Below are 24,266 nucleotides of genomic sequence, written 5' to 3' on the forward strand. Positions count from 1 at the left end.
TGTTTGTTTTACACTTCTTCGCTGACTCCTTCTGTTTTTGATTCTGTTGCTAATTATAGAGGGTTTCTGTTGTGGATACTTGTGGGTGAGTGAGTGGGTTTGTATAAGTTTTTACCCTACACCGTTCACTCTACTTAGCGTGTCTTGTCGATTACATTCTGTTCGGCAGAATTCCCCCAACAAAAATATATTCACACCTTTTTTAAAAAAAAAATTGGTTCCCCATCACACACATGCTGCGCACGGGATGTCAACTTTCCCAACCGACTAACTAACTCCTCTCTATTTTTGAGCTTTTTCCCGTACCTTTGCCGTTGCTCTTCTTTTCTTCATGTTTCTGTTGATTGTGTGCAAGATAGCTTTCACTGGTGGATTTAGGCAACTTTCAAAGGAATTGCGGTAACGGAAACATCTAACGAAGGCAGTGTGTACAGTCTCATTACTAGCACTGGCGCCTGTTTAAATCAATAAATCAATATATATATATATATATATATTAAATTGCTTTAGTTTTGGCTCGTGTCTGTGCAGATCAGCCTTGTAGTAAAGGTGGTTACAGCACAGGGTAGGGGTCACTGAGAGAAGCATTGGAAAAAATATACAACTGTAGTCATAACTACTTATCCATACAAGCATATACGAACATAGAGCTTTTTGTTTACTTTTTGCGTACCTCCATAAGACGCAACCGCAGGGATCAAGTCCAACAAGGAGCGTTGAACGAAGCAACGGGAACTCGTCGGCACCGCCTTGTCGTCGGGTCTTTCTTGAGCTCGCCAGTGGTGGGAGAAAAAGGAAACATATCTTCACCACCACTTCCACGAGTTCCACTGACAGTTTGGTCACTTGCAATCGGTCGCACTATAGAATTTTTACTATCACAGAAATATAGCTGTGGAGCATCGTAGTTGCATAACTGTTTATTTCTTTTTCGTCGTCGCACAAGAACAGCAATTAGGAGGGTGAAGAACACGTGCTACATTGTCTTCTCGCATGTTGCGTTTTACGGTTGCGCTGTGCAGCATTCGCAAAATGGCTTTAAAGCTCTTCCGCGATGAGCAATTACATAGTGCTAACCTGCAGGGTCTCTCGATGGCTCAGAAGCGAAAAGTTATTGAAAAGAAGTTTAATCATCTTGGACGGAATGAGATGAGAGTTCTGAGACAGCGGGCTCGTGAAATGCATGACAATGTGGTGTTAGCGGCGGGTGCGGGTGCGGGTAAGGGTGATTTTCAACCAAGACACCCAAAGATAACCGCATATGAACTGTTCTTTAAGGAACAGTCATCAAACCCATCCATATCTTCCATTACATCCCCCAGACTGCGCGAGAAGCGAGTTTTTGCCATATTTCAAACATTACCCGAGAAGACACGAAAACAATTGGAAGAGAGGGCTGAGCAACTCTCACAAAGCGGTGGGCAACGGAAAATTTCCCCCGCTGTAAAGGTACCAAAACCAAAGAAGGAAATACAGACAAAGGCATCGAAGAAGGCGCCCACCAAACGAACTGCAGCTAAGAAAAAGCAGAAACCTTCTACTTACCGGGCGTTTGTAAAGGAACAAATGCCTCTCTTAAAGCACCTTCCACCGGCTGAACGCATTAAAACCATCGCAAAGAAGTGGAAGGCACAAAAGGGTGAGAAGAAACCTACCAAACGGACTGGACCATCTGAGAACAAGGCAGGAGGCAAGAAATAACCCAAATGGGTTTTGTCCAACCTCGGACTTTATGTTTGTTTTGAACGACCATTGAAGGCTCATGGGAAAGAGAGAGTGGAATATCGAAGAATAGCTGCAGCAGTTGGCACAACAAACTCCCGTGTAACTTTATGCACGCTGTTAGAGGGGTGACTCATAGGTAATGCGCAGAGCATATGCGAATAAGTACGGTGGTGCTAGCATGGGTTGTCGAGAAGGAAAATAGGACCACCGCCACTGTACATTTGTTACTTCAAAATATGTTGCCATTCTCATTAAATCGAAGCTGTTAAAACTTTTGTGCTGGTGGAAGAATTTCAGCAGTATGACTTCTTTCTGCTGCGTGGTTTAGTGTATTTTACTTGACGACCCATGATGCTCCCACAAGGCATATAGAGTGGTTGCCCTTATATTTCCATTTCCGTCACTATCTTCTCTCTTTTTTCTTTTTTCTTTTCTTTTTTTCTTCTTTCCCTGTGTTGTGTGTGTGTGTGTCAAACAGAAAAAGGAAACAAAGCTCCGGCAATGCTTCGTGTTTCTCGATTATCCCTTGCCATTGGCACGTACAGCCTGTTCATGAAGGAGCAAAAGAATAATCCCGCATTGAAGGGACTCCCCGTAGCAAAGCGGGGTCAGGCAACGGCTAAGTTATATCGAGAGCTTTCTGTCACTGAGCGTGAGGAATTGGCAAAGCGTGCCAAAGCTGCTCCGTCTGCAACGAGGAAAAAATCGGTACCGAAAACAAAAGGTAAAGAGAAGGTTACAGGAGGGGGAGGCAAACGTAAGGCATCGGAGTACACCGAATTTGTGAAGTCCAACATATCCAAATACAGTAATCTTCCACAACGGGAGCGCATGACTGCCGTAGCAAAGCTGTGGAAACAGCAGAAACAAATGCGAAGTAAGTGATATTCTTCACCTACTGTCACTATGGTGTTGGTCGTTTCCCTAACAATAGAAACTGAGCTTGTCACAGCACTTGATACGAAGCGTGTTACAGGTAACTGAGTGTAGTTTCGAACACGTTTGCTCGAGTCGGTACGTGGAAGTCGTAAAGTTAGACATTACGTCAAATGTTGCAATCTGGCGGTAGCGCTGCCGCAACAGTTTGTTTAATCACCCACAAGCCGAAGGGGTACAGGAACGTGTGAGGGCAAAGAAAATAAAAATAAAAAAGAGATACATAGAACAAAAAAAAAACAGATATTCCAGAAGCACGAGCAAAATCCAAGAGTGGAGCGTACTTAGAACAAAATAGATAGAAACGTGGGTCGCCACCCCCTTCGCTCCTACTGCATCACTCATATACCTGAAAATACAATCAAAAATGACATGATGCAGCTGTAGCTGCGGTGCATACTATGTTTACTGTTATTTTGTACCTCCTTATATACTTGATTCACTTTGTATCACTACTTTTGCCTCATTTGCTTTTCTTCTTCTAACTGTGTAATGGAGGTGCCCACCACCTACACATCCAACCAAGTTAGCAGCAAGGTTATTTGAAGCTATACTCTCCGTTACAAAGCTGATTAAGTAACGCATATTTTTGTTCAGGAAATCCTTTAATAATCGATAGGAAGTGATGTTGCGCTTTACACGTTTTGTTACTGCCGCTGTGAAGAGCGGCGTTGGCAAAAAAGCCGCTAAGACACCACTGCCCGTGGGGAATGCTGCGAGTGCCAGACGTGGCGCCCGTGTTGATGCCATTCCGTTTAATGACAATGTGTCTGTACCTAAGGTAAATGCCAAAAAGATGGTACCACCTCCAAGTGTAAGCAACATTGGCAAAGAAAAGGCTGTTTCTTCCATGAAGGCGAGGGGAGGTGCCAAAGTTAATGCGAAACCACTGGCATCCTTAGGAAAGGTTACGAGTGAGAAGCCAAGTGGCAAGGTAAAGAAGACGCCGTCACCTACGAGGAAACCAACAGAACCTATTACTGTGGTGGAGACATCCTCTGGTAGGAAAGGTGGTAACAAGGCTGCGTCTTTGGCACCGAAGTTGAAGAAAACTGTGAAGCAAATCCACCGTAAGGTCATGCAAAAAAATGCTGGCCGTAAGCCCAAGAAGGCCATGGGTAAGGCGAGTGCTTAATGCCACATAACAAATAGAATTATGTGAGTGTGAATGAACATATCACATCTGCGTGTGGAAGTAAAGTGGGGTGGGTGATGATAGAGGTGCGGAGGGTAGGCGAGGGTATGCAGGTTCCGGGGACTACTGACTAGCGCACTCATGTGTTAGTGGTGTATTACCTTAATACTTGTTGCTTCTTTTTTCATCCTGTCGTTACCACCACCCAACCCTATTGTTTTCTTTTTCCTTTTGATCGGGTTATCCCGTTGACGCTAGGCGTCACTCAATAGATGCATTTCCCTGTTGTCGTCGTTTCTTATTTTGTGATATATTTTGTGTAGTCATAGAGTGTTTGAGCATATCACAATGACTTGTGTGCGCGTCTTTCCTCTTCACGTTTTCGATTATGAGGGAACCCACCGTCATTTTGACCACTCAAGAGGGTATCCGCTCACTCGCAGCGTTTCCGATATTTTGCCAGTTCGTTGGTACACGTCGCTGATTCGGCTTGCCACTGTGCATACTTAGTTTCGTAACATCATGGGGTTGGTGTGAATACCAAACGACACAGTTTCAATAAACGATGCTAATTATTTTTTTCGCTGTTGTTTTAAATGCCCTTTAGTACTTGATTCACTTTGTATCACTACTTTTGCCTCATTTGCTTTTCTTCTCCTAACTGTGTAATGGAGGTGCCCACCACCTACACATCCAACCAAGTTAGCAGCAAGGTTATTTGAAGCTATACTCTCCGTTACAAAGCTGATTAAGTAACGCATATTTTTGTTCAGGAAATCCTTTAATAATCGATAGGAAGTGATGTTGCGCTTTACACGTTTTGTTACTGCCGCTGTGAAGAGCGGCGTTGGCAAAAAAGCCGCTAAGACACCACTGCCCGTGGGGAATGCTGCGAGTGCCAGACGTGGCGCCCGTGTTGATGCCATTCCGTTTAATGACAATGTGTCTGTACCTAAGGTAAATGCCAAAAAGATGGTACCACCTCCAAGTGTAAGCAACATTGGCAAAGAAAAGGCTGTTTCTTCCATGAAGGCGAGGGGAGGTGCCAAAGTTAATGCGAAACCACTGGCATCCTTAGGAAAGGTTACGAGTGAGAAGCCAAGTGGCAAGGTAAAGAAGACGCCGTCACCTACGAGGAAACCAACAGAACCTATTACTGTGGTGGAGACATCCTCTGGTAGGAAAGGTGGTAACAAGGCTGCGTCTTTGGCACCGAAGTTGAAGAAAACTGTGAAGCAAATCCACCGTAAGGTCATGCAAAAAAATGCTGGCCGTAAGCCCAAGAAGGCCATGGGTAAGGCGAGTGCTTAATGCCACATAACAAATAGAATTATGTGAGTGTGAATGAACATATCACATCTGCGTGTGGAAGTAAAGTGGGGTGGGTGATGATAGAGGTGCGGAGGGTAGGCGAGGGTATGCAGGTTCCGGGGACTACTGACTAGCGCACTCATGTGTTAGTGGTGTATTACCTTAATACTTGTTGCTTCTTTTTTCATCCTGTCGTTACCACCACCCAACCCTATTGTTTTCTTTTTCCTTTTGATCGGGTTATCCCGTTGACGCTAGGCGTCACTCAATAGATGCATTTCCCTGTTGTCGTCGTTTCTTATTTTGTGATATATTTTGTGTAGTCATAGAGTGTTTGAGCATATCACAATGACTTGTGTGCGCGTCTTTTCTCTTCACGTTTTCGATTATGAGGGAACACACCGTCATTTTGACCACTCAAGAGGGTATCCGCTCACTCGCAGCGTTTCAAGTAACTGCATGAATATGTTATCTTTTTAATTTTCTTACCGCTCCTGTTCAGCAATCGACAAATTTTTATTTGTCGATTACACTGTTCTCTTTGCCACAGAAGCATTAATAGATATTTAAATTTTTTTGATATTATGTTGCTCTGTTTTTATTGAGGTATTTTCACAATTGATATTTATTCCTTTATTTTCTATTTATCACTTTTTCTTTTTTTGTCCTTTCTGATGTTTTGTATTTCAGCGAAGGGTTTTCCTTCGTCGGTAAAGGTTTGACGATGCCAATAAAGGGTTCGAGGAAGAGTCTTACGAAGGGCCCAAAAGAGGTGTGTAAAAATGGGAGCCCTCATGTGGGTCCTGATTCCGTGAGGCGTAAGGAAAACCCAAGCGAATCACTGATATCGCGTCTTCAGTTCATACTTTCTGGTGCAGTGGGCGGTAGGCCGGATGGTTGTGCTGATCGAGTTGGCGTCACTGGGCCCCCAAAAGGTGGCGGCGAACTTGTCCGACTTGCTACTATCCTTCACGGTTGCTTTCTAATTACGATGGCGGGAAAGGCGCAATTAGGTGTTGGTAAGATTGGCCATTGCGTCATCGCCACCGTTGACGAACGTTGGCTTGAGGCAATTACTAGGTACTGTGGTTTTACGGTTGTACCGCGCGATATCATCGAGTGTGGGGCCGCCTTCCCTGAATGGCTCTCTGCTTTCGAATCGGTTGTTGAGCATGGTGTGTCTAATGGTGGAACAAACTGTGCACATTCAACGCCGGTTGTTAAGGTGAAGTTGGTTCGTAACTTAGTGCCTTCCGTTGCGGAGGCGGAGCAATTCTTGCGGGAGCGATGGGGTGGGGGAAACTCTTGGCGCCACGGGCGAGTGGAAGAGGTTTTGAACTCCTCCAGCACTGCAGCCGTGAGTTCGAACAGTGCTGGAGAGGTTTTGCGATTCAACGAAGGTGCTGGCGCTGCTGCGACTTCAGTTGTGGGGAGTGTTAGCGATGAGGAGTTGCTGAGACAACTTTCTGCAGAACTGAGGGCGACACTAACCGGTGAAAGGCTTAAAGGGGTATTGGCACAGATGCGGAGAGAAGCACTTGGCCTTGAAGCGAGAGAGGAGGAGCTCATTAACAGGCGACAGCGACAGGAACGCCTTCTCTCAACATATGATCTGGCACGTGTTCTTTTAGGTGAGAAGAGATCAGCCTGCAACGTGGCGGAGCTGGTCGAACAAATGGTTCGGCAGAATCGTTTTGGGGACGGGAAGGAGGGTATCATTGAACAGCTCGTGTGTCTTTCCAAGGTTAAAGAAAGCGGTATGACAATAATTAGGGTGGATGAAGGAAAGGGCACCAATGAGTCTAAGCGTAAGAGACGTGCGAAGGCAACTTCTGACACTGCTTCGCTTACTTCGAGAGGGGTAGAGCTTAGCGCTAGTTCCACCCTGAAGGAGCTGGAGATTTCCGTTCTTCGGTTAGATCGTACGCTGGCCTCTAGAGCTGGATTGCACCAGGTCTTACAGCGGGAGCAACCCCAGTGAAAAATGTGTGTTCCGTTCGTTACAGTATGTTTAGTATTTTGATCATTGAGTAGCGTACATTGGAAGGCTGCCACGACTCACCAGTGGTTTGCAGAAAACTCTAAGGGTGCATGTGTTTTTTATGTTTTCTTCTTTCTTTTTCCATTTCTTTGTCCTTACGTGGTGTTACCTTTTTAATTCCTTATTTGTTCTTCCCATTATCCGATGCCATTGTGGGTCAGAGGACCCCAGTCATTAGCAGTTAGGAAGCACAAGTGGGGCAACGTCAGGTGGAGAAAGTGAGTGATTTGCTGCAGGATGGGCTTACCCTTCCTTTGCCATACTCGCGTTTGTTTGTTCTCCAACAAAATACCTTTCGTTTTGTGTGGTTCCCGCTTCGCCCCAGCAACCCTGCACGCGCATCACACAGCTGCTGGTGGGGGGGAGACGCTAAACTTTCCTGAGCTGTCGTCACCCTCCACTTCTAAGGAGCCCTCCGTGGGCAGCGATTCACCACAGAAGAAAAATAAAAAGCAAGCGCTTGATGCCCTGGCACGTTGGTGCGGCGGTCACCAGCAGCTGCTAATGCGAATCCAACAATCGGCCGAAGATACTTCGGCGGAGGTTGTATTTGAAACCCCATTGACTGAGGTCGACAGCGCCGCGATTAGGTGGCTGCAGGGGTCCACGGAACAGCTCACATGTGGGCAATCACTGCTGGTTTGTAGTTTTGTGTGCGAAGTACTTTATTGCCAGCTCAACAGTGCTTCAGGTGGTATCGGTGTGGAAGAGGCGCAACGACTGCAAATACATGCACTCACGAACCGGATTGCGGCACTACTTCAGAGGGCTGATGAGAGCAACAAACTTGAATCACAACCTCTCTCAGTTCTTATGAGCTGCGCTTACGTAGTACAGCGTCTCAAGTATGTGGATAACCCTTTGTTCGGGGAGACCCAACGGTCGCTGGTTAAAGTACCACCTTCAATTATGTTTGCACTTCTTCACAAACTGCGTGGTGATGGTTTGGGGAAGCTATTCCAACTGGACGAGCGCACGGCTACCGATGTTTGCCTTTCCTTTTTATTTATCGCCACTGAAGAGCATCGCCAGGCGTTCTTTTCCAGCGGGGATGCCGCGCTTGTGAGCAACGTTCTTCGCCGCCTCGTACGTCACACCGCGTCGAAAACACGTAGGATGCGAATCCAGAAGGAGGGTGACATCATTGATTTGCTGACTGTGGATTCACCCAGCGACGGAGGTGCACGGCAAACCCCTGTGTGCACGAGCGGGACCGGTTTTACTTCACCTAGTATGCGAGAGTGCGCTATGATTATGCAGAATGTCAGTTTCAGTTCCCCAAGCAACCGATTGGAACTACTGTTGTATTTGTTGTGCGTGCGCAGGAACCTTGCACAGTGCTCGTTAAAGGACATAGAGTTGGTTCCTACCGTTCTCAGTACAGTAGCGAACATCCGCTCAGCGGAGGCGTGCAGTATACGTAAAAAGATAATTTCACAGTTATGGCTACCGGAAAATAATCCTACACTCGTTGCACAGCTCCTCGTCCACTCGGGCGAATCGATACCGCGCTATGTGACGTACCTGCAAGGGGTGCCAGCGAGCAAGCTTTCTCCTAGGGACGCTGCACAAGTGATTCTGTGTGCTGGTACATACCTTTCATATGAATCTTTGCAACTTTACATAATGGCAGCGCTTCGTGACATTATGCCGAGCTCCTCTTTGGTCACATTGGGCGCAGCAACTACGTCTGCGAGTGTGCCGGCAACGGCGTCAGTGCCTACAAGGGTTCCTGCTTGTGATTCCTTGGAGACTGTTTTGTCGGTGCTGCTTATGCGAGTAGAGGAGAAAGGTGGTAGCCTTAGCGAAGTTGAGAAAGATGCCTGTATGGAGTACATTCGTCGGTTGAACGAACTTATTGATTGGTGTGCGTCCGCTCCAGCATCATCCCCAAAGCTGGCGTTGCAACGATTGACGTTGCTCACGAAACTTTTCAACAGGGGTCTAGTTGTGCACGCGCCCGAAACAGTTGTGGAGTTGGCTGTGCAGTCGCTTCAACTGGATCCTGGAAATACCATGATGAATACCCTGAAATGCGTCTCGGAGGCATTGCCGTTAGTTTCCGACGACAAGAAACGGTCCATCATCATTGAAAAGATGATTTCCTACAGTGGCACTCGTACAACTTCGTCGGTAATACGCTTTTTGCTGCTTTTGGCTCCACTAGTTGATGCAGATAGTCCACACAGTTGTGAGTTGGTTGAGCAACTGCTAAAGTTTCATACGTTGAATCCCCACAAGCTGCGGCAAGCATCCGTGGAGGGTGTTGCTAAGGGAATCGATGTTTACACGCTTCTTCTTATTAACGGAATTGACTTCCTTTTGGCTAGTGGGGATTGGCGTTCATCACCTTCGCAACTTCAGAATGTTATTACCACTTGGGTCCGCGATTATACGTTATATGTTATGGATCCAGCGCGAAAACAAAAGATAGATGATGGGGCCGCGGCGCATGTCGCTCCTGCTACAAAAGGTGAAAAGACCGATGTGGTGCAGCACCAACAACCGTCAAGGCTGAATGAGGGCGGCGAACTCCCCACGCTATCCGGTCCCAATGACGAAGAACTGGAGCAGGTCTTTACGTGCTTGCTTCGCGCCGGAGTAAAACTACCGCATGCCTTTTCAAGTGAACTTCTTTCCAGAATTCGCCGCCTTCAAGCGAAGCGGAACCCTGCAGACGGTACGGATCAACAGGTTGTATTTCCCCTTCCCGCTCACTTTGTATTCTGCTGCAAACTGGATGTCCCCGTTGAAGTGTCTGTTACTCCGGAAATGATGAAGTACCATATCGACGCATGTGATTACCGAATAATTCATTGCGTGATCACTGCTTTCTTCTCAGCTGCCGGAACTTTTAAACACAACATTAACGATCTTTTATTATGCAACATGCGTTTGGCTTCTCGCTCCTTCGAGTTATTCATCCAACGGCTGGGGGAAGAGGCGAGCAGGTCATTTCGCCCAGCTACCGTTTCGTCTGTCGTGGCAAACACGTTGCGGTTTGTTGTGAACCACATCACGAAGCAGGAGCGGTGCCAACGTGTTTTGCGGAAGCTTAACGAGAAGGGAGGAATTGAAGCAGGGGAAGAAGAACTAGAAGGTGATCGGTCTCTTATTGCTGAACATACACGGCTTGGTGAATTGTTAACCCGGATGATTGCCTATCTATCGGGTGCGCACGTGAAAAATGTGGGGCTCTCAGTGCTTGATCGGTTGTCTTTGTTGTCCCCTGCCTGTGGAGAATACCTCATGATGCGGCTTTCCACACAGCTCAGTGAATTTACGCAGGTGGAGTTGCTCTATCTGGTGCAGAAGTATCCGAAATCACAGGATTTAGTTGCCGAATTGCTAGGGAAAAGTGATCTTGTGAGTTCGATGGACTTCGGTGATTATATGCGTGTCATGCGAAATCTTCCCATGCCGATTAACGCACTGGTTATTGGTGCCCATCTCCCAGGACTCAACTTTCAGTGGTGCACCCGAATTTTGTCGTCGTTATCAGTGCGACACGAGTCAGTGCCGTTGCATCTTCTGGCGTCGGTGCTACGGCGTCTCAACGATGTGACAGAAAGCGCTACCCTGACGGACCGCAATATAGCGTTTGTTGTCCTGCAGAAATATCTGCAGTTTGATCAGACATCAGGCGATGGTGGTGACTTGGAAGAACGGCAGCGACTCATAAAATGCAGTTGCGACAAACTGTTGGTACTGAGCAGGATTAACTCACTTGATACGTTAAAGGAGTTTCTCGTAGAATTTCCGGAGGCCCTGAGCGGTGTCATTTGTGAAAGTCTGAGTAAGCACGTCGTGCAACATATTGTTGGCGGGTTACTGAAAGATCTTGACGGCCTCTTGACTCTCTGCCGCCTGTTGCATCGGCACAAACTTCTCACCAGTGATGTCAAGGTGGCAATTGTGGATGGTTTCTTCATGAAGACGCTTCAGAGCGAGGTAGAAGGTCGTGCTAACATCGAAGGCGAAAGCAGTCAGGGACTTCAGCCGTTGAATTCGGTGAGGGGTGCATCCTTGAAGACAACCCATCCAGTGTCTAATGTTCTAGCACTTGCTCTGTTACTCAGTGATGGTCCGTTGCATTTTCCCGGGGCCTCCAACAGCTCCAGTACTATTTGTGGTGATAATGAACGTTGCGCTGTTAGTAGTATGTTTCAGGTTGTGAAAGAGTCGTATACTTCCCCACGGGACCGACTGCTTATCGCGAACACATTAGTGGGTCAGAAGGGCCCAAATGCTCTGACTGTTGTCGCAAAAGAAATTTGCACGGAACTGATTGAAAACTGTGAATCTGTGACCTCCAATGATTTTTCTAGACTTCTTCAATGCGTCAGCCGGCTAAAGTGTTGGTCTGAGCTGGACCTTGCCAACTCACGATTTGACGAAGTTTTTCAGCGGTCCTGCACCCAGGCCGATGCCCACAGCCGCTGCGTTGCGTTCAGGGCTGTTTCCTTTGAGGCTGACATATTCCGAAGGTACGAATCGTTTATGATTCCCCTTCTTCAGGAAACTGTGGACGTTATGTCGAACGAGGATCTTGAAACAGTACTCTCATCAGTGCTTAGCCTGCCGTTTACCGAGGCTTTAGAGTCACTCATCGACGCTATCGGAACCCGACTTCTTCGTATGATTGACCAATGCCGACGCAGCGCATTAATTCGACTGTTACAGTGTCATGCTGCCTTCGGCATACAAGACGACGCTCTCGTTAGTGTTTGCGTTGCCACGCTGACGGACCAGTGTGGTCGTGACTTTCGACTGGACACTGCGCAGGTGTTGGCACTCCTTCAGGCTGCGGTCGATCTGGACTTTTTTTTGCCACCAAAGTTGGTCACCAGTTGCTTCACCTGGCTCGAGCATCACGTGGAAAACATGACCATAACGCAACTGGGCCACGCAGTACGTCTTGCAGTTGACGTGGAAGTGGGTTATACCGCCGCCGTGCACACGCTGACACTCCGCGCGTTGGAACAGCGGGATGCCATACGCAGTAATGCGTCGTTTCGTGAGGCGGTGGAAATGCTGTGCGATGAGTTCAGCGCCGAGATACCTTGGCATTTGCGGGCCCCTGTTTTGCGTAGGCGGTACCAGTCGGAAAGACTGCTGGAGTACCTCGACAAGCGGAGACTGGCGGTTGACTCTACAGTTGCGTAGCTTGCTCGTGGATAGCCGGAGTGGCAGTGGGGAGTGCATCTTGTTGAAACTTGTATTATTTTTTCCCAACACTTTGTGTTGGTTCACTTGCGGCTTGGTCGCTACGTATCACTTTTTGTATCGTTGTGTACGTCGAAAGGATTGTTTGCCGAAATACTACATGTAATCACATTTTCCAAGCGAGTGATCCTCATGTGGTTGTACTAACTATATGCTAATTTCTCCCTGTTAAACTCCGCTTCTCCCTTTGATGTGCTTGACTTCTTGAAGCGCCTATGATGCCTGCACCGAACGATGGCATATTAACGGAGGAGGTAGTTCTCCGGTGTTCTCGGCAATATGACGTAGACGCCGTGCGGTTTGTTGTGCTGCACGGGTTGCGGTTGAGAAAATTGGGGGATGGTTTCGCTAAATGTAGTGCAATTGTGCGATTGGATATCTCAAGGAACAACCTCACTAGTCTCTCTGGCATTGAGCCGACCGCAGGTTCGCTGCAGTACCTCAACGCAGCGGAGAACCTCATCACGGATGTTTCCGCAGTAAAAGAGTGCAAATTACTGGAGGTGGTGATGTTGGAGGGGAACAGGATTGGTAGCGAAGCTGCTCTCCGACCCCTAGCACAACTGCCTGAACTCCGCCAGCTTGTGCTAAAAAGGGAGGTAGCCTTAGAGGATGCGGATGAAACGTTGGAGTTGGACAATCCCGTGTGCGAAAAGGGAGGGTACGAGGAGATCATACGCCGTTACTTTTCTTCGGTCATGTTTGTGGACGGTTGTTATATGCTAAATGAGGCGACTTCTGACGTTGTGACTAGCGTGTTCAAACCACTACCACCCCTTGATACACTAAAAGCACCGCAGGATAGCAATGCAAAAGCTGACGTGGAGGAACGATTGTTTGTAAACGTTGTCGCAGAGTGCGCTGAGGCTTGTCGGAAGGCGCTGGCATTACGGTGAGACATGTTCAGTACATTGGTTATCTATTAGGAGTGGGATAGGCATTCTGAACTGGAACTCTTTACCTGAATCAACTGGGAGAGTTGCTGCAGCTTCATCACACTGCTGTTCTTTGCTTAACCCGTATCGTTTTAATTTTTATTCCGAAATAGGAGTGCGCTTTGGAACTACAAAGACAGCGTAATTCTCACTTCACTTCCCATATCTGTCTTGTTGTGATATATATTGTGTAGGTGTGGGTAATAATGATGGGTGATGCTGGTAGTTTCTGCAAGCGTGGTCCCGAAGACTTTAAAGTTGGAGTACCGGACAACGCAGTCCGTTCCGAGGGCCGTATCACGTTGGGTGACTACGTCATGATCACTGGTGGTGGTATGAAGCGTATTGTGCATGTGCAGGCGGGTGGTAAACTTCGTCTTGGGAGCTCTGGGTCTGTGCAGCTTGACAAGCTTGCTGGTGTGCGGTTCGGTGAGGTGGTTTACTATGACCCGAGGAGTCGTGTTTTTGTCCCCACCAACGATTACCCAGATCTCGACATTACAACCTTGGAGGAGCACATCGAAGACGGTAGGGACAACCGGCACTTAGTTGACGAAAATAAAAGTCAAGTTTTATCTAACGAAGAGATTGCGGAGATGCGTCGAGAAAAGGGTGTGGATGTGTTTCTCAATACCCTTGTTGAAAAGAGTGCGACGTTCCACGCCAAAACCGCGTACTCGCAGGAGAAATACTTGCGTAAGAAGAAGAAGCGCTACGGTGTTCTTTACAAAATTGAGCGTGTTACGCCCGATGGGGTGGCGGAGACATATTTGCCCACAATTAACCCGACAGACGTGGAACCCGAGTCGCGGGTGCTCAGGTTGCGTGCGGACACGCTGGCGCTGATTCTACATCACAGTGATGTACACAGTGGCAGCCGCGTTATCGTCTATGATAAAACTAATGGTCACCTCGAGGCGGCGTTGCTTACCCGCCTCGGTAGTGATGGTATAATATTCCAAATAATGGACCGAACGGCGCAACCCAACATGTTCCCTTCGCAAACGATGGGCATAGAGAACGTCCGGGAACTGTGGAAGGCGGTTCCCCGTAACGCTGCCTTCTTGCGCGGGGAAGAGGACACAGAGAATGAAGAAAAGGCGACAGAGAAGGTTAATAAGAGGGGCAAGGAGGGGGGAAACGAGGTTTCTCAGTGGTTGCATGGGATCGACGCCCGCCGCATGCTGCAGGAGCGGCCCGCCGATTCGCTTATTATTGTTGATGACGAAGATGACGCGCCGGCTGCACTCGACGATTTGTTGCCCTTTGTAGCATTGAATGGTCACATTGTTGTGCATAGCCCCTTTCTTGAAGATTTGACCGCGCTGTTTACGAAGCTTCGGGGAGAGTGTGTGAACATATGCATTTCCGAGGTATGGTGCCGCCATCATCAGGTACTTCCCAACCGCACTCACCCTACGGTTCGGATGAGCACAGCGAGCGGTTATCTGTTGACAGCGATTAAGGTAAACGAGAGTACCATTAACTGTAGTGGTGCTGGTGCACCACAGTCACCAATCGAAGAGGTGACCCCATCAGTTCCTGCGGAGGTTCCCGCGGTCGATGGGAGACTATCGCGTAAGCATCCAAGAGCTCAAGAAAACGGTGAACAAGAAGGAAATCTTTCAGACTCGTAGCAGCGTCAGCATTTCAGTGCCTTATCATCGTGGTTCTACAACAAATCAGCGAATTCCACTCACCGCCTCCGCTGGAGAACAGAGGAGTGACTGGCCTAGCAGTAAAATGGGTTTGTTCATTAGTTGTTGTGCTCGTTTATTTCGTTTGTGGTGTACTGACGCCTTTTGAGCACTCTACCTTGCAGAAGTACTCTTGGTTGTTATGATTAGCTTCGACTTCCCTCTTTTTCTATTTTTTCCACACGCACGCACATGCACATACATACCTTGCACGTAAAAGAAAGGTACACGGCCTTACAAGCGTCTTCCATACGCCTGCAAGCCAAAACAAAATCACCTCGTGTAAGATTAACTGGCGGTTGACCGCTTAAAACAGCACAGCTTTCGACGCGTTCAGAGGAGGAAATTGAGAGTAATATCACCCAGGAAATGATTTACGACATTACCACTCCGCAGTACCAGCAGTTCCTCCGCTCATGCGGCCGCCGCCGTGAGGATTACGTGAAGGGATCGTCCACAGGTTTCTCGGGTAACAAGCAGACCACGAAGCCGGCGGGAGCTGCAAGTACTGGGCTGTAGCGTATAACCCACCATTCCGGAAAGAGGAAGAGAAGTACATATGGGATGAGGGCCGTTACTTCAGTACGAAAGGGTTCTGCAGGAAGAATAAATAAAAGGAAGAGAAACGTATTTCCTTCCACTGCTCTCGTTGGCCGGCTCAGTGCTAATAAAAGCAAAGCTATCTTCTTGTTCGACCTGGTTGGCGGATCGGCGAAGCAAAATGATGAAAAAAAATAATAATAAGAAAAGGAGAAATTCAGACACTGCTAAAAGAGGATGGGGTATTTTACGGAAGAGAGGGGAGAACTGAAGAGCAACAAAAGAGAAATATGATGATTTTTCTTTTCTTGCGGTTAGCCTCGTTTTTGTCAGTTAACTTAGTTTTCCCACGGCGCTGTACGTCGTTTCAATCGGAGATGCCTCCATCCTTTTCCATTGATGAGTGCTCGGTTCTTTTTCATTATTTTTAAATTTATTTTGAGGGTTCTCTTTCCGTGTTCTCAACATGGCTTTTGTAGCGTTAATAAAGAGTTGGGTAGAGGGGGCGTAAAGGAGAAAAAGGAAGGTAAAAATGAAGCGATTTTTTGACAAGCTATACCACACCACTGGCTTTATCGCGGACCCAAGTCAGCGCAGCGTCGCTAGCCACGTAAGCTCTCTGTTGTTGCAGGGCTCCATAGCCTTTTCTTTATTAGGAACGATTGGCGTAGACACCTCACCGCTAGTTGCAGCTGCAGGGGTGATTGGTGCTACTGCTGGATTTGCCTGTAAAGATTTTGGTGCTAACTTTATAGCGAGTATTGTTCTGAGCAGTCAACCTTCTTTACGTACTGGGAACAGAATTTCAATAGGAACCGGTGCTGGCGCTGTCAAGGGGGAGGTGGTCGACTGGGACACTCGGTACCTATATCTTCGCACTTCGGAGGGTCACCTCTTGCATGTGCCCAATAGTATGATTCTCACTTCAATCGTAACGTGGGAGAGTAGTGATAGTAAGCAGAGGTTGGGGGGGGGGGAATGAACCACAAGGTTATTCGCCCACACCGCCCCACACAGTGCCATGTAATGATTCTGCTTCTGGAACGAAGTAAAGTCAGGTAATATTCAGTTGTTTTTTACAACGCCCCTTGCGTGCATAGGTGAAGGTGTAAGAGCGATTGGGGAAATTGTAGAGGCGTATGTCCATTATCGGAAGAAACGCAAAGGGGGTTGATTTGTTTTTGGCGGGTGGCTAACTTGACCGCGGTGTGGTCGTTAATAAAATACTTATAGCATGGCTATCATCCGTGACAACGTGACGACTGACATACCTTTTTCACCCTTCTACTTGCTTGTTGTTTATAGCAGTTGAATACGAACACACCGTTCTACAGAAAGGTCTGGAAAAGTAAGGAGAGTGGTAAGAATTTGCTTCTTCTATGGTTGTTGAATATGGCGTCGCTCTGTTTCACTGACGTTGGTACGCTTTGCAGGGACGTTGAACCGATGCGATCGTTTCCCGCGTCCCCAACTTGCATCGAGGTGCTGTCAGGGGTACATCTTATCGCATCCGTAAACGCCCGAGCAAACCAATGCATAGTAGAACTTTTGGTTGGCGATAAGGTTGCCGATACTTTTAGTCGTGCAGGGTCCGAGGAACCAGGTAACAGCGGCAGCCGTTTATCCACCCCTACGGGGGCCGGGAAAACACCCAATTTCACCGTGCCAACAGTCGATACTGCAGTGAAGGAGTGGCTCGATGCACTTCGAGCCAGCTTCCGTACGGCCAAAGTGTTGGATGTGCTTAAGGAGGATGAAGGCGTCGTCACGACCATTGAGTTCGTTCGTGACGTCACAAGAGCGTCAAGCGGCGGCGAGGCAGAGCAGGAGGGAGTAAATAGGTCAGTAAAGCGTCCATATGTGCATCTCTTTATTGGCACTTCTCGTGGAACTGTTGTGATATGTAACGCTCTGCGTGGGACAATTATGGCCATCGCGATGTTTCAGGACTGTAACAGATTTGTACGGCAGGGCAGTCGCCGAAGCTCCCTTGCCCAAGGAGCCTCCGTAACTAGCGCTCAGTGTACCGAGTCTGTTGTTCGATTTGCCGCTCACATGAGCACTCTGGACACCTTTCTCAATCCGAACGTTCCCCAGAACACATCTGCCGTACATAGTGGGCATCTAAACACAGTTTATATTGTAATGAGCAGCGGTAGAGTTGTTGCACTCGGTAGGGGGGCAATCGATGTGTTCTTGGAGACAGCAGAGGGGCACTTGGATGGAGCGCGACCGCACTTAGTACTGGAGTGGGTGGAAAACAGCACCTTCAGTTCGTTTCCTGTAGCCGGACCAGCCGCTCGATTTGCCTCGCATGTACGATGTATTCTTTCCATGTCTGAAGTCGACCCGAACACTGGTGTTCGGCTTCGAGCACCAAGATCAACGGCGGCAACAACGGACCGCTCAATTAAGGATGCCGCATTTTATCTTAGTTGCAAGTGCGATACAACGGATGTACTTACCGATGGGCCAGAGAATCGAGAATATCTCCTCCTATGCGGACGCGCCCCTGCTCTCGCCAGCTACGCATGTAAGAAAACTGAAAAGGGATTTTCAGCCCGCCAGGCAATTGGAGCTGTCGCTTCGATGCTTGGTGGCGTGAAACGTTTACTATGGGCGGGGGGCTCGGAGGGCGAAGGGGATGAATCGTCTTTCACCGCGAAGGGACTCTCTGTAAGTTCACAGTCCGCCAGAAATGTTTTCCCGGAAGGTGATATGACATTTGATGTTGTTCAAGTGGATCCCACTTTACAGTGGGTCGCTTGTTATAGTGACAGCGCAGGACGTATTTACGTATACGACCTAATGGGTGATGCTGTTTGTCAGGTCGTGAAGGGCTGCCGTTCGGTGGAGTTTCAGTGGCACGTGGCAACGATAGGGGGAAAGCGCATGCTTCTTCTTGTTATCCATCGAATTCTTCGACATTCCGTGGAAATGTATTCTCTTCGCCTCGGGAGGCGTGTGGCTGCTCGGTATGTTCCTTCAGGGTCCATTTTGCTTCGTTCGGGCTCATCGGTGCTGATCCCGCGGGTTCTGATGCTCGTTCCCGATGGTGTGGTGACGGCGATAGAGGTGAAACTGGACCGGGCTCACGGTGCTCTGCCCTCCAGCTCGAGTTGCATTTCAGGTGTCACGATGGGCCGTGGTCGCTCCGATACGGTCGTTACCGGTATTGACGTACATGGCGGTGTGACGTGTGTGCGAGGAGGGTTTCCAACACCGTATGATGTGTTGGTTGCCGCACTTAGCCTTCCGCTTCCCAACCCTGTGACGGAGGGTGACTCATTTGACGTATATTGTCTTCGAATCAGCAAGTTGGAGGACGTCATTAAGAGACAATTTTCTCCTGGAGTGTTTGACGATTGTTGTCTTCCAGTGGGTGCAGGTACAGAAGAGGCAGATATTCCACCGGACGTATCGGCTGCACAGTGCCTAAACTACGTTCAACTTCGCTTGGTTTGCGTAGCCAGTTACCGTCGGGCACTGTTTAATGGTGCAAATACCAAAACAGCCCAAACTTCCCTGAAGGAGTTCGCAATGCGCAGCGCTGCCGGGCCGGTTTTTACCGCGCAAGGGGAACTCCACCCAATTTTAAAAGGAATGGTGGGCGATGTTACGGCTGTCCTTCTGGCAAAAAAAGATGAGACCTGCTTCAGTCACGTCGCAGGCATACTTCCTTCTCTTGAAAAGTTGCTGATGAGGCGCAGCACTGCCTCAGTACCAGAGGGCGATCCTACTGGGCCGGTAGTGCCCATGCCCTTGGGAGATTTTCTAAAGTTGTTTTATTGCGGTGGCCACAAGCTAGCGTTTCTGCGAGAATCAGTGGGATATGCGAATGGTTGTGTCGATTCCTTTGATGAGTGGGCAGAAATTGGGTCCGTTTTCTTTGGTGGTGGTGTTGGTTGTTTTCCGCAACAAGTGGACGTGTTCAACTCTCTTGGATTTCGAACGGTTGATGTGGTGATGATGGCATTATGTTGGTTGTGTCGATCTTTTGCACGCACCTTGTCGCCGTCTTGTTTGGGTACAGTTGCGGAGCTCCTCTTCTTTTTGAGGAATTCGGGAGAGGAGGCGTTCCTTACTGGAGTGGAGGCTATTCCATGCTTGATCGGGAGAAAACATCTTGAAAGAAGACGGTCCGAAGCCCACGTATCACTTCTCACTCTTCTTGTATTGCTTCGGCAGCGCGAGAAGCCGTTTGGTTCTGCTTACCATGCCAGGTATGAGCTTTCATTGAAGCGTCTTTTAGGCTTGCATTTGATGATAATTCGACATGAGACTCCCCTAGAGGATGGTGATGGGTGGGAGTCCCAAACTACGGAAGCTCCCTTATATTTAAGTTTGTGCGATTTACTCCCGCAGGAAGGTGGGGATGCGTTAAATATTCTCCTCCTAAGGCAATTTCCTCCACCTCTGACCCTAAAACTGTGTAGTGAGATGCCAGGGAGCAACGTTGTCAAGGAGGCATTAGCAGGCGTGGATCACTTACATTGGGTGAAACAGCTTTTTATGATGAATGCGGCACCTCCACCCTGGGCTGTGGACTCCCCATGGTACCGCGAGGGGACGTGGGATCACGTTGTATTTTTATCAGAAGTGATTCAGCCTACTATTAAGTTCTTTAAGCTTGTCACACAGGGCACACTGCCAACGCTCGTTTGGGTTTCCGCCGCCTCCTCCAAGCAGTTAGCCGGTCTCAGCGTATTACTCGTTGTGGGGCTGGCGGTGCTTGAGCGGGAGTTGACTCCTCTCCGTTGTGAGCGACTTGCATTCCTCACAGACGGCATGCTTCCGGACTCCAACCTGTTTGAGGGAAATGAAACCGAGTTCAGTGATTACTCGCGCCATCCTCTGGGAAGTCGGTCTACTCGGGACTACTTCAACAGTTGCCGTGAATTTTTGCACCTGAATATCCAAATGGTGAGGCAACTACTAGGAGGTGATGACTATATCCACGGCAAAAAAGTAGCTGATTCGGTGGTTGAATTTCTTTCGGTTGATGACGGAGCAATTTTCCCACTGGTACCAGTAGAGCTCCGTCGATTGCTTTATTTCTTTACGGTGCACATTTGCGGTAACCTTAGGGGGTTACTGCAGCGTTTAAGGGAGGCCTGTTGTTTCATGGACACAGTTGCGTTCTTTGCCTTTAAAACGGCAGGATCCCTGTGCTTACCCTCTCTCCAACTCCCTGCAATATCGTGGGTCACGATGTTTGAGGATCGATCGACGGTGTTGTGTTTTCTGAAGGGGACATGCGCCGATAACCAGGAAGGGAAGTCTTTGCCAACTATGGTAGAGAGGATGAAGGCGCGAAGTGAGCTCGTGAGGATGATAACATTTGCGGACGTGCTCGACACTCGATCTGCTCTCAGTAACAGTTTCGTTGAGGACCTTTCTGAGGCGCTCGGACTAAACCACGTGGCAGCCGACTTCCACCTCTTAGTGCTGCTTGATGTTTGCTCAAGGCTTCTCCTTCCAAGCGAAGAAGTGTGTCGATTTCTGAATAACGTGGCCAGTCGTCACTTGGCTGCACTAATTGCGGTTTTCAATTGTAAGCTGCTCATTAAATGTTGCTTTGGGTATTATGCGGACGCGAAGAAAACTATTCCAAGTTGTAATCGTCAGGAGAAGCAGCGACTCGCTCTAAAGGTTCAAGGTCTTGACGATGCAATGTCCGAGGACTTTCGCTGCTGGGTACACTCGAACGAACTTGAGGGGGACGAAGCTATCGGTTCTTCAGAAACGGTTGACTCCAATAGCAATTCGCAGCTTGAGTACAGGCTGTTTTGGGGTTCAGCGTGGTGTGAAGTGCATTACGCTGGTGTTGTGAAGTGCAAAGTGATGTCGCGCCTGGACCAATCACAGGATTCAGAGAAGTTGCGAGATTTTCATCGACTTCTCTTTGTACTGGCCCGAACTGCTGCTGAAGGAGCATCGACGCTACCATTGGGCTTGCGTCGTATTGCATGTGAACTTCCCTCTGTTGCGGCAAGGGTCACGGCGTTGATATGATTAGGTGGTCATACAAGTTGATGTGTGGTGTCCTGTTGTAAATTTGGTACGTTCCTCGGTGGATCACACGTCTATGTGTTCTACTGATACATGAGAAGTTGATATCGTTTCCGATCCAGTGTTGAAACGTTTATTTTTATTTTCTTTTACTTTTAGTTTTTTTCGTCGCACGTGGTATGCCATGTGCTCTAGTGATCAGTACGAAGGTTGTACGGGCTTCTCTTTACTGTTTGTGATTTGCATGTTTTTACCCCATATTACCATTGTGTGACGCCTGTTTTCCATATTTATGTTTCCACCTTGTCTGAAGCAAAGTAATCAGAAAAGAGGGTGTGTGTGGGGTGATATGACTGTAGTCGAGTCTCCTTTCACCATGCATGACCGCGAGCGGCTGGTCGGGATTCGTTTCTCTTTGCTTAACGCACACTTGGTGGGTCGCGAAGGGATCGGAGCGTTCAAGCGCCTAGTGGTGTCCATGAAGACACTCTACTCAGACTTTGTGGTGAGGGAGTTGTCACTTCTGTACAACGATGGTAAACCCCTCGTATTGGAGTCTTTGCAGCACACCGAGGCAGATGCCAAACCACACGATACGGTAGGAGCGAAGAGGCAACGGGATGCGGAGTCAGGCGGCCGTGATGGCGTGGCTGATATCGGGGAAGTGGCACTAGAAGGCATTCGCGCGAAACTTGAGGGAGTTGTTCCTGCCGAAGAACTGGACTCCGTGACGAAGTCGCTATGCGCCGGGGAGCCCTCAGTTACACTCCGATGTTCCCTCACGAAACCCCAACGTACCCGGATTCACGAGGTGGTGAGAGAGCTTCTTGGCGGCCGGTACATTAGTCGAGCGGAGAGCGGAACCCTTGTGATCGAGAGGGCAACGGATGCAACGAGGCGAGCGGATGAACGGCGTCTGAATCCAGTGCGAAGTCAGAAGTTTCTACATTTCACTCTCTACAAGGAGAATATCGATAGCAACCATGCACTTCGGGAAGTGGCTTCGTACCTCCATGTGCCTACCCGGAGTCTTCTTTTCAGTGGAACAAAGGACAAACGTGCTGTGACTCTGCAACGTGTCGCAGTGCGTGGAGTGTCACCAGAAAAACTGATAGGAATCAACAGTCGATCTTTTGGACAGGACCGCAAGGTGAAGGTGTGCAGTTTTAGAACGATGGACCACGGGTTGCGCCTTGGTGACGCTGTGGGCAACCATTTCCTTATTGCCCTTCGACTTTTACCTGAAAGTCGGGACATCGATTCCGACACACTGAACACTGTTGAAAGCACCATCAACCGCGAAGGTGTGGTGAACTACTTTGGTACCCAACGATTTGGGACAACTGACGTGCTTACAGGTGATGTTGGTATTCAGCTTCTTTCAGGTCACTTCGAGAATGCTCTACGACTGGTATTTCGCTCAAAATCAATGGTCGAGCCGAGTATGCTTGCCGCAGTTGATGCCCTTGAAAAAGGGTCCTTTGAGGAAGCTGTGAAACTTGTACCGCACTATTGTCACCAGGAACGCGATATGCTGAACCACTTGGTAGACTCCCCTAACGATTTCCTCGGTTCCTTTTCCAAAATTCCTCGAACAATGAGCATGATGTACTTCCACGCAGTACAGAGCCTAATATGGAATATTATGGCTTCCAAGAGGTTGGAAGTGGGTGTGGTGCCTCAGGTTGGCGACTTGGTACTCAAATCCCGTTACACAGCCCGGTTGAGGTGTAATCAGCAGTCCGATTGTCTTGAGGGGCTTGATTTAAGCGCAAACGAAATGGACGACACAACAGAGGAAAAGGAGAGGGGCCTTCCTGAAGTGGTTCATCTCACCACTGAAGACGTGGCAACAGGCCTCTTTCAGATAGCGGATATTCTTCTTCCAGTACCAGGCCCTGATGAGCAACTGCAGTACCCCACTGTTAGCGCATGTGATCGCAGTGCCTATATTGAAACCCTTGCTTTGAAGGGGGCTGAAAGCCTTGTGAGGGCTAGCAACCCCCTTGTGAAGTTGTTTCATTACCACGGAGCCTATCGACATCTTGTTGTGAAACCTAGGGGGTTCAGGATGCGTCTTTGTAATACAAAAAGCTTACGGGAGCCGATTATTCCCACGGACCTCGAGCTTCTAACGGGCAGCAAGGGATGTGTAGAAGAGGCCACTGGTGCGTCTGTCAGCAATGGAGATGGCACCAACTTGCCGTGTAAGGCGATTGTGGTGGAATTTTCCCTTCCTCCAGGAGCGTACGCCACGTGTGTGCTGCGTGAATTCTGTGACTGTCGTACGGAAGGGTACCATCGCGCATCGTCGAAAGCCGCTGGAAATAGTGAGCCATCCGCTGGATGATGACGCTGATGCGCATCGTATCCCTTTAAGGTAAAACCTCTGGCTGCACCGCGGTTCATTAGGAATAAGGTAGCCACCAGTTGTTTCGGGTATATACATATGTTAAAAATTTAAAAAAAGTTAAGCGCTGTGCGAGGTGCTGTAAGCACCCTTCGTCGGTTTCTTTACATCGTCTCCTGCAGGAGTGGAAGCTCCTAAACTTTATGGAGTCAAGAGATCTCTCATCACACTATTTCTTTCTTCTAAAGCAGCGTCTACGCTAACTATTGCGCAATCGCTTCGTTTCCCTATATCGTGCAGCTGTTTCTCCCATCCCGGAAAACCACAGAATCGCCGACAGTGCTCGTTATGTTTTTAT

At 48.5% G+C, this 24,266-nt stretch overlaps 12 protein-coding genes across 12 annotated transcripts; all 12 read left to right on the forward strand.

Annotated features, from left to right (window-relative positions):
• Positions 1–993: 993 nt before the first annotated feature.
• TbgDal_X10960 (hypothetical protein, conserved) lies at positions 994–1,701 on the forward strand (the record flags this gene model as incomplete). Its single annotated transcript, XM_011779965.1, has 1 exon — positions 994–1,701. The coding sequence occupies one exon, from the start codon at positions 994–996 to the stop codon at positions 1,699–1,701; it is 708 nt and encodes a 235-aa protein (XP_011778267.1).
• A 525-nt stretch (positions 1,702–2,226) lies between these two features.
• TbgDal_X10970 (kinetoplast DNA-associated protein, putative) lies at positions 2,227–2,610 on the forward strand (the record flags this gene model as incomplete). Its single annotated transcript, XM_011779966.1, has 1 exon — positions 2,227–2,610. One exon carries the CDS (start codon positions 2,227–2,229, stop codon positions 2,608–2,610), a length of 384 nt encoding a protein of 127 aa, XP_011778268.1.
• A 21-nt stretch (positions 2,611–2,631) lies between these two features.
• TbgDal_X10980 (kinetoplast DNA-associated protein, putative) lies at positions 2,632–2,709 on the forward strand (the record flags this gene model as incomplete). The annotated part of the gene is made up of 1 exon (XM_011779967.1): positions 2,632–2,709. The coding sequence occupies one exon, from the start codon at positions 2,632–2,634 to the stop codon at positions 2,707–2,709; it is 78 nt and encodes a 25-aa protein (XP_011778269.1).
• Positions 2,710–3,286: 577 nt separating this feature from the next.
• On the forward strand, positions 3,287–3,796 carry TbgDal_X10990 (hypothetical protein, conserved; the record flags this gene model as incomplete). The annotated part of the gene is made up of 1 exon (XM_011779968.1): positions 3,287–3,796. The coding sequence occupies one exon, from the start codon at positions 3,287–3,289 to the stop codon at positions 3,794–3,796; it is 510 nt and encodes a 169-aa protein (XP_011778270.1).
• An 801-nt stretch (positions 3,797–4,597) lies between these two features.
• TbgDal_X11000 (hypothetical protein, conserved) lies at positions 4,598–5,107 on the forward strand (the record flags this gene model as incomplete). Its single annotated transcript, XM_011779969.1, has 1 exon — positions 4,598–5,107. One exon carries the CDS (start codon positions 4,598–4,600, stop codon positions 5,105–5,107), a length of 510 nt encoding a protein of 169 aa, XP_011778271.1.
• A 724-nt stretch (positions 5,108–5,831) lies between these two features.
• TbgDal_X11010 (hypothetical protein, conserved) lies at positions 5,832–7,088 on the forward strand (the record flags this gene model as incomplete). Its single annotated transcript, XM_011779970.1, has 1 exon — positions 5,832–7,088. One exon carries the CDS (start codon positions 5,832–5,834, stop codon positions 7,086–7,088), a length of 1,257 nt encoding a protein of 418 aa, XP_011778272.1.
• Positions 7,089–7,385: 297 nt separating this feature from the next.
• Positions 7,386–12,314, forward strand: TbgDal_X11020 (hypothetical protein, conserved; the record flags this gene model as incomplete). The annotated part of the gene is made up of 1 exon (XM_011779971.1): positions 7,386–12,314. One exon carries the CDS (start codon positions 7,386–7,388, stop codon positions 12,312–12,314), a length of 4,929 nt encoding a protein of 1,642 aa, XP_011778273.1.
• A 275-nt stretch (positions 12,315–12,589) lies between these two features.
• On the forward strand, positions 12,590–13,270 carry TbgDal_X11030 (hypothetical protein, conserved; the record flags this gene model as incomplete). The annotated part of the gene is made up of 1 exon (XM_011779972.1): positions 12,590–13,270. The coding sequence occupies one exon, from the start codon at positions 12,590–12,592 to the stop codon at positions 13,268–13,270; it is 681 nt and encodes a 226-aa protein (XP_011778274.1).
• A 245-nt stretch (positions 13,271–13,515) lies between these two features.
• On the forward strand, positions 13,516–14,946 carry TbgDal_X11040 (hypothetical protein, conserved; the record flags this gene model as incomplete). Its single annotated transcript, XM_011779973.1, has 1 exon — positions 13,516–14,946. The coding sequence occupies one exon, from the start codon at positions 13,516–13,518 to the stop codon at positions 14,944–14,946; it is 1,431 nt and encodes a 476-aa protein (XP_011778275.1).
• Positions 14,947–16,078: 1,132 nt separating this feature from the next.
• Positions 16,079–16,528, forward strand: TbgDal_X11050 (hypothetical protein, conserved; the record flags this gene model as incomplete). Its single annotated transcript, XM_011779974.1, has 1 exon — positions 16,079–16,528. One exon carries the CDS (start codon positions 16,079–16,081, stop codon positions 16,526–16,528), a length of 450 nt encoding a protein of 149 aa, XP_011778276.1.
• Positions 16,529–16,938: 410 nt separating this feature from the next.
• TbgDal_X11060 (hypothetical protein, conserved) lies at positions 16,939–21,561 on the forward strand (the record flags this gene model as incomplete). The annotated part of the gene is made up of 1 exon (XM_011779975.1): positions 16,939–21,561. The coding sequence occupies one exon, from the start codon at positions 16,939–16,941 to the stop codon at positions 21,559–21,561; it is 4,623 nt and encodes a 1,540-aa protein (XP_011778277.1).
• A 289-nt stretch (positions 21,562–21,850) lies between these two features.
• Positions 21,851–23,908, forward strand: TbgDal_X11070 (hypothetical protein, conserved; the record flags this gene model as incomplete). Its single annotated transcript, XM_011779976.1, has 1 exon — positions 21,851–23,908. The coding sequence occupies one exon, from the start codon at positions 21,851–21,853 to the stop codon at positions 23,906–23,908; it is 2,058 nt and encodes a 685-aa protein (XP_011778278.1).
• Positions 23,909–24,266: the final 358 nt, after the last annotated feature.

Source organism: Trypanosoma brucei, chromosome 10, assembly GCF_000210295.1.
Source record: "Trypanosoma brucei gambiense DAL972 chromosome 10, complete sequence".
NCBI lineage: Eukaryota > Euglenozoa > Kinetoplastea > Trypanosomatida > Trypanosomatidae > Trypanosoma > Trypanosoma brucei.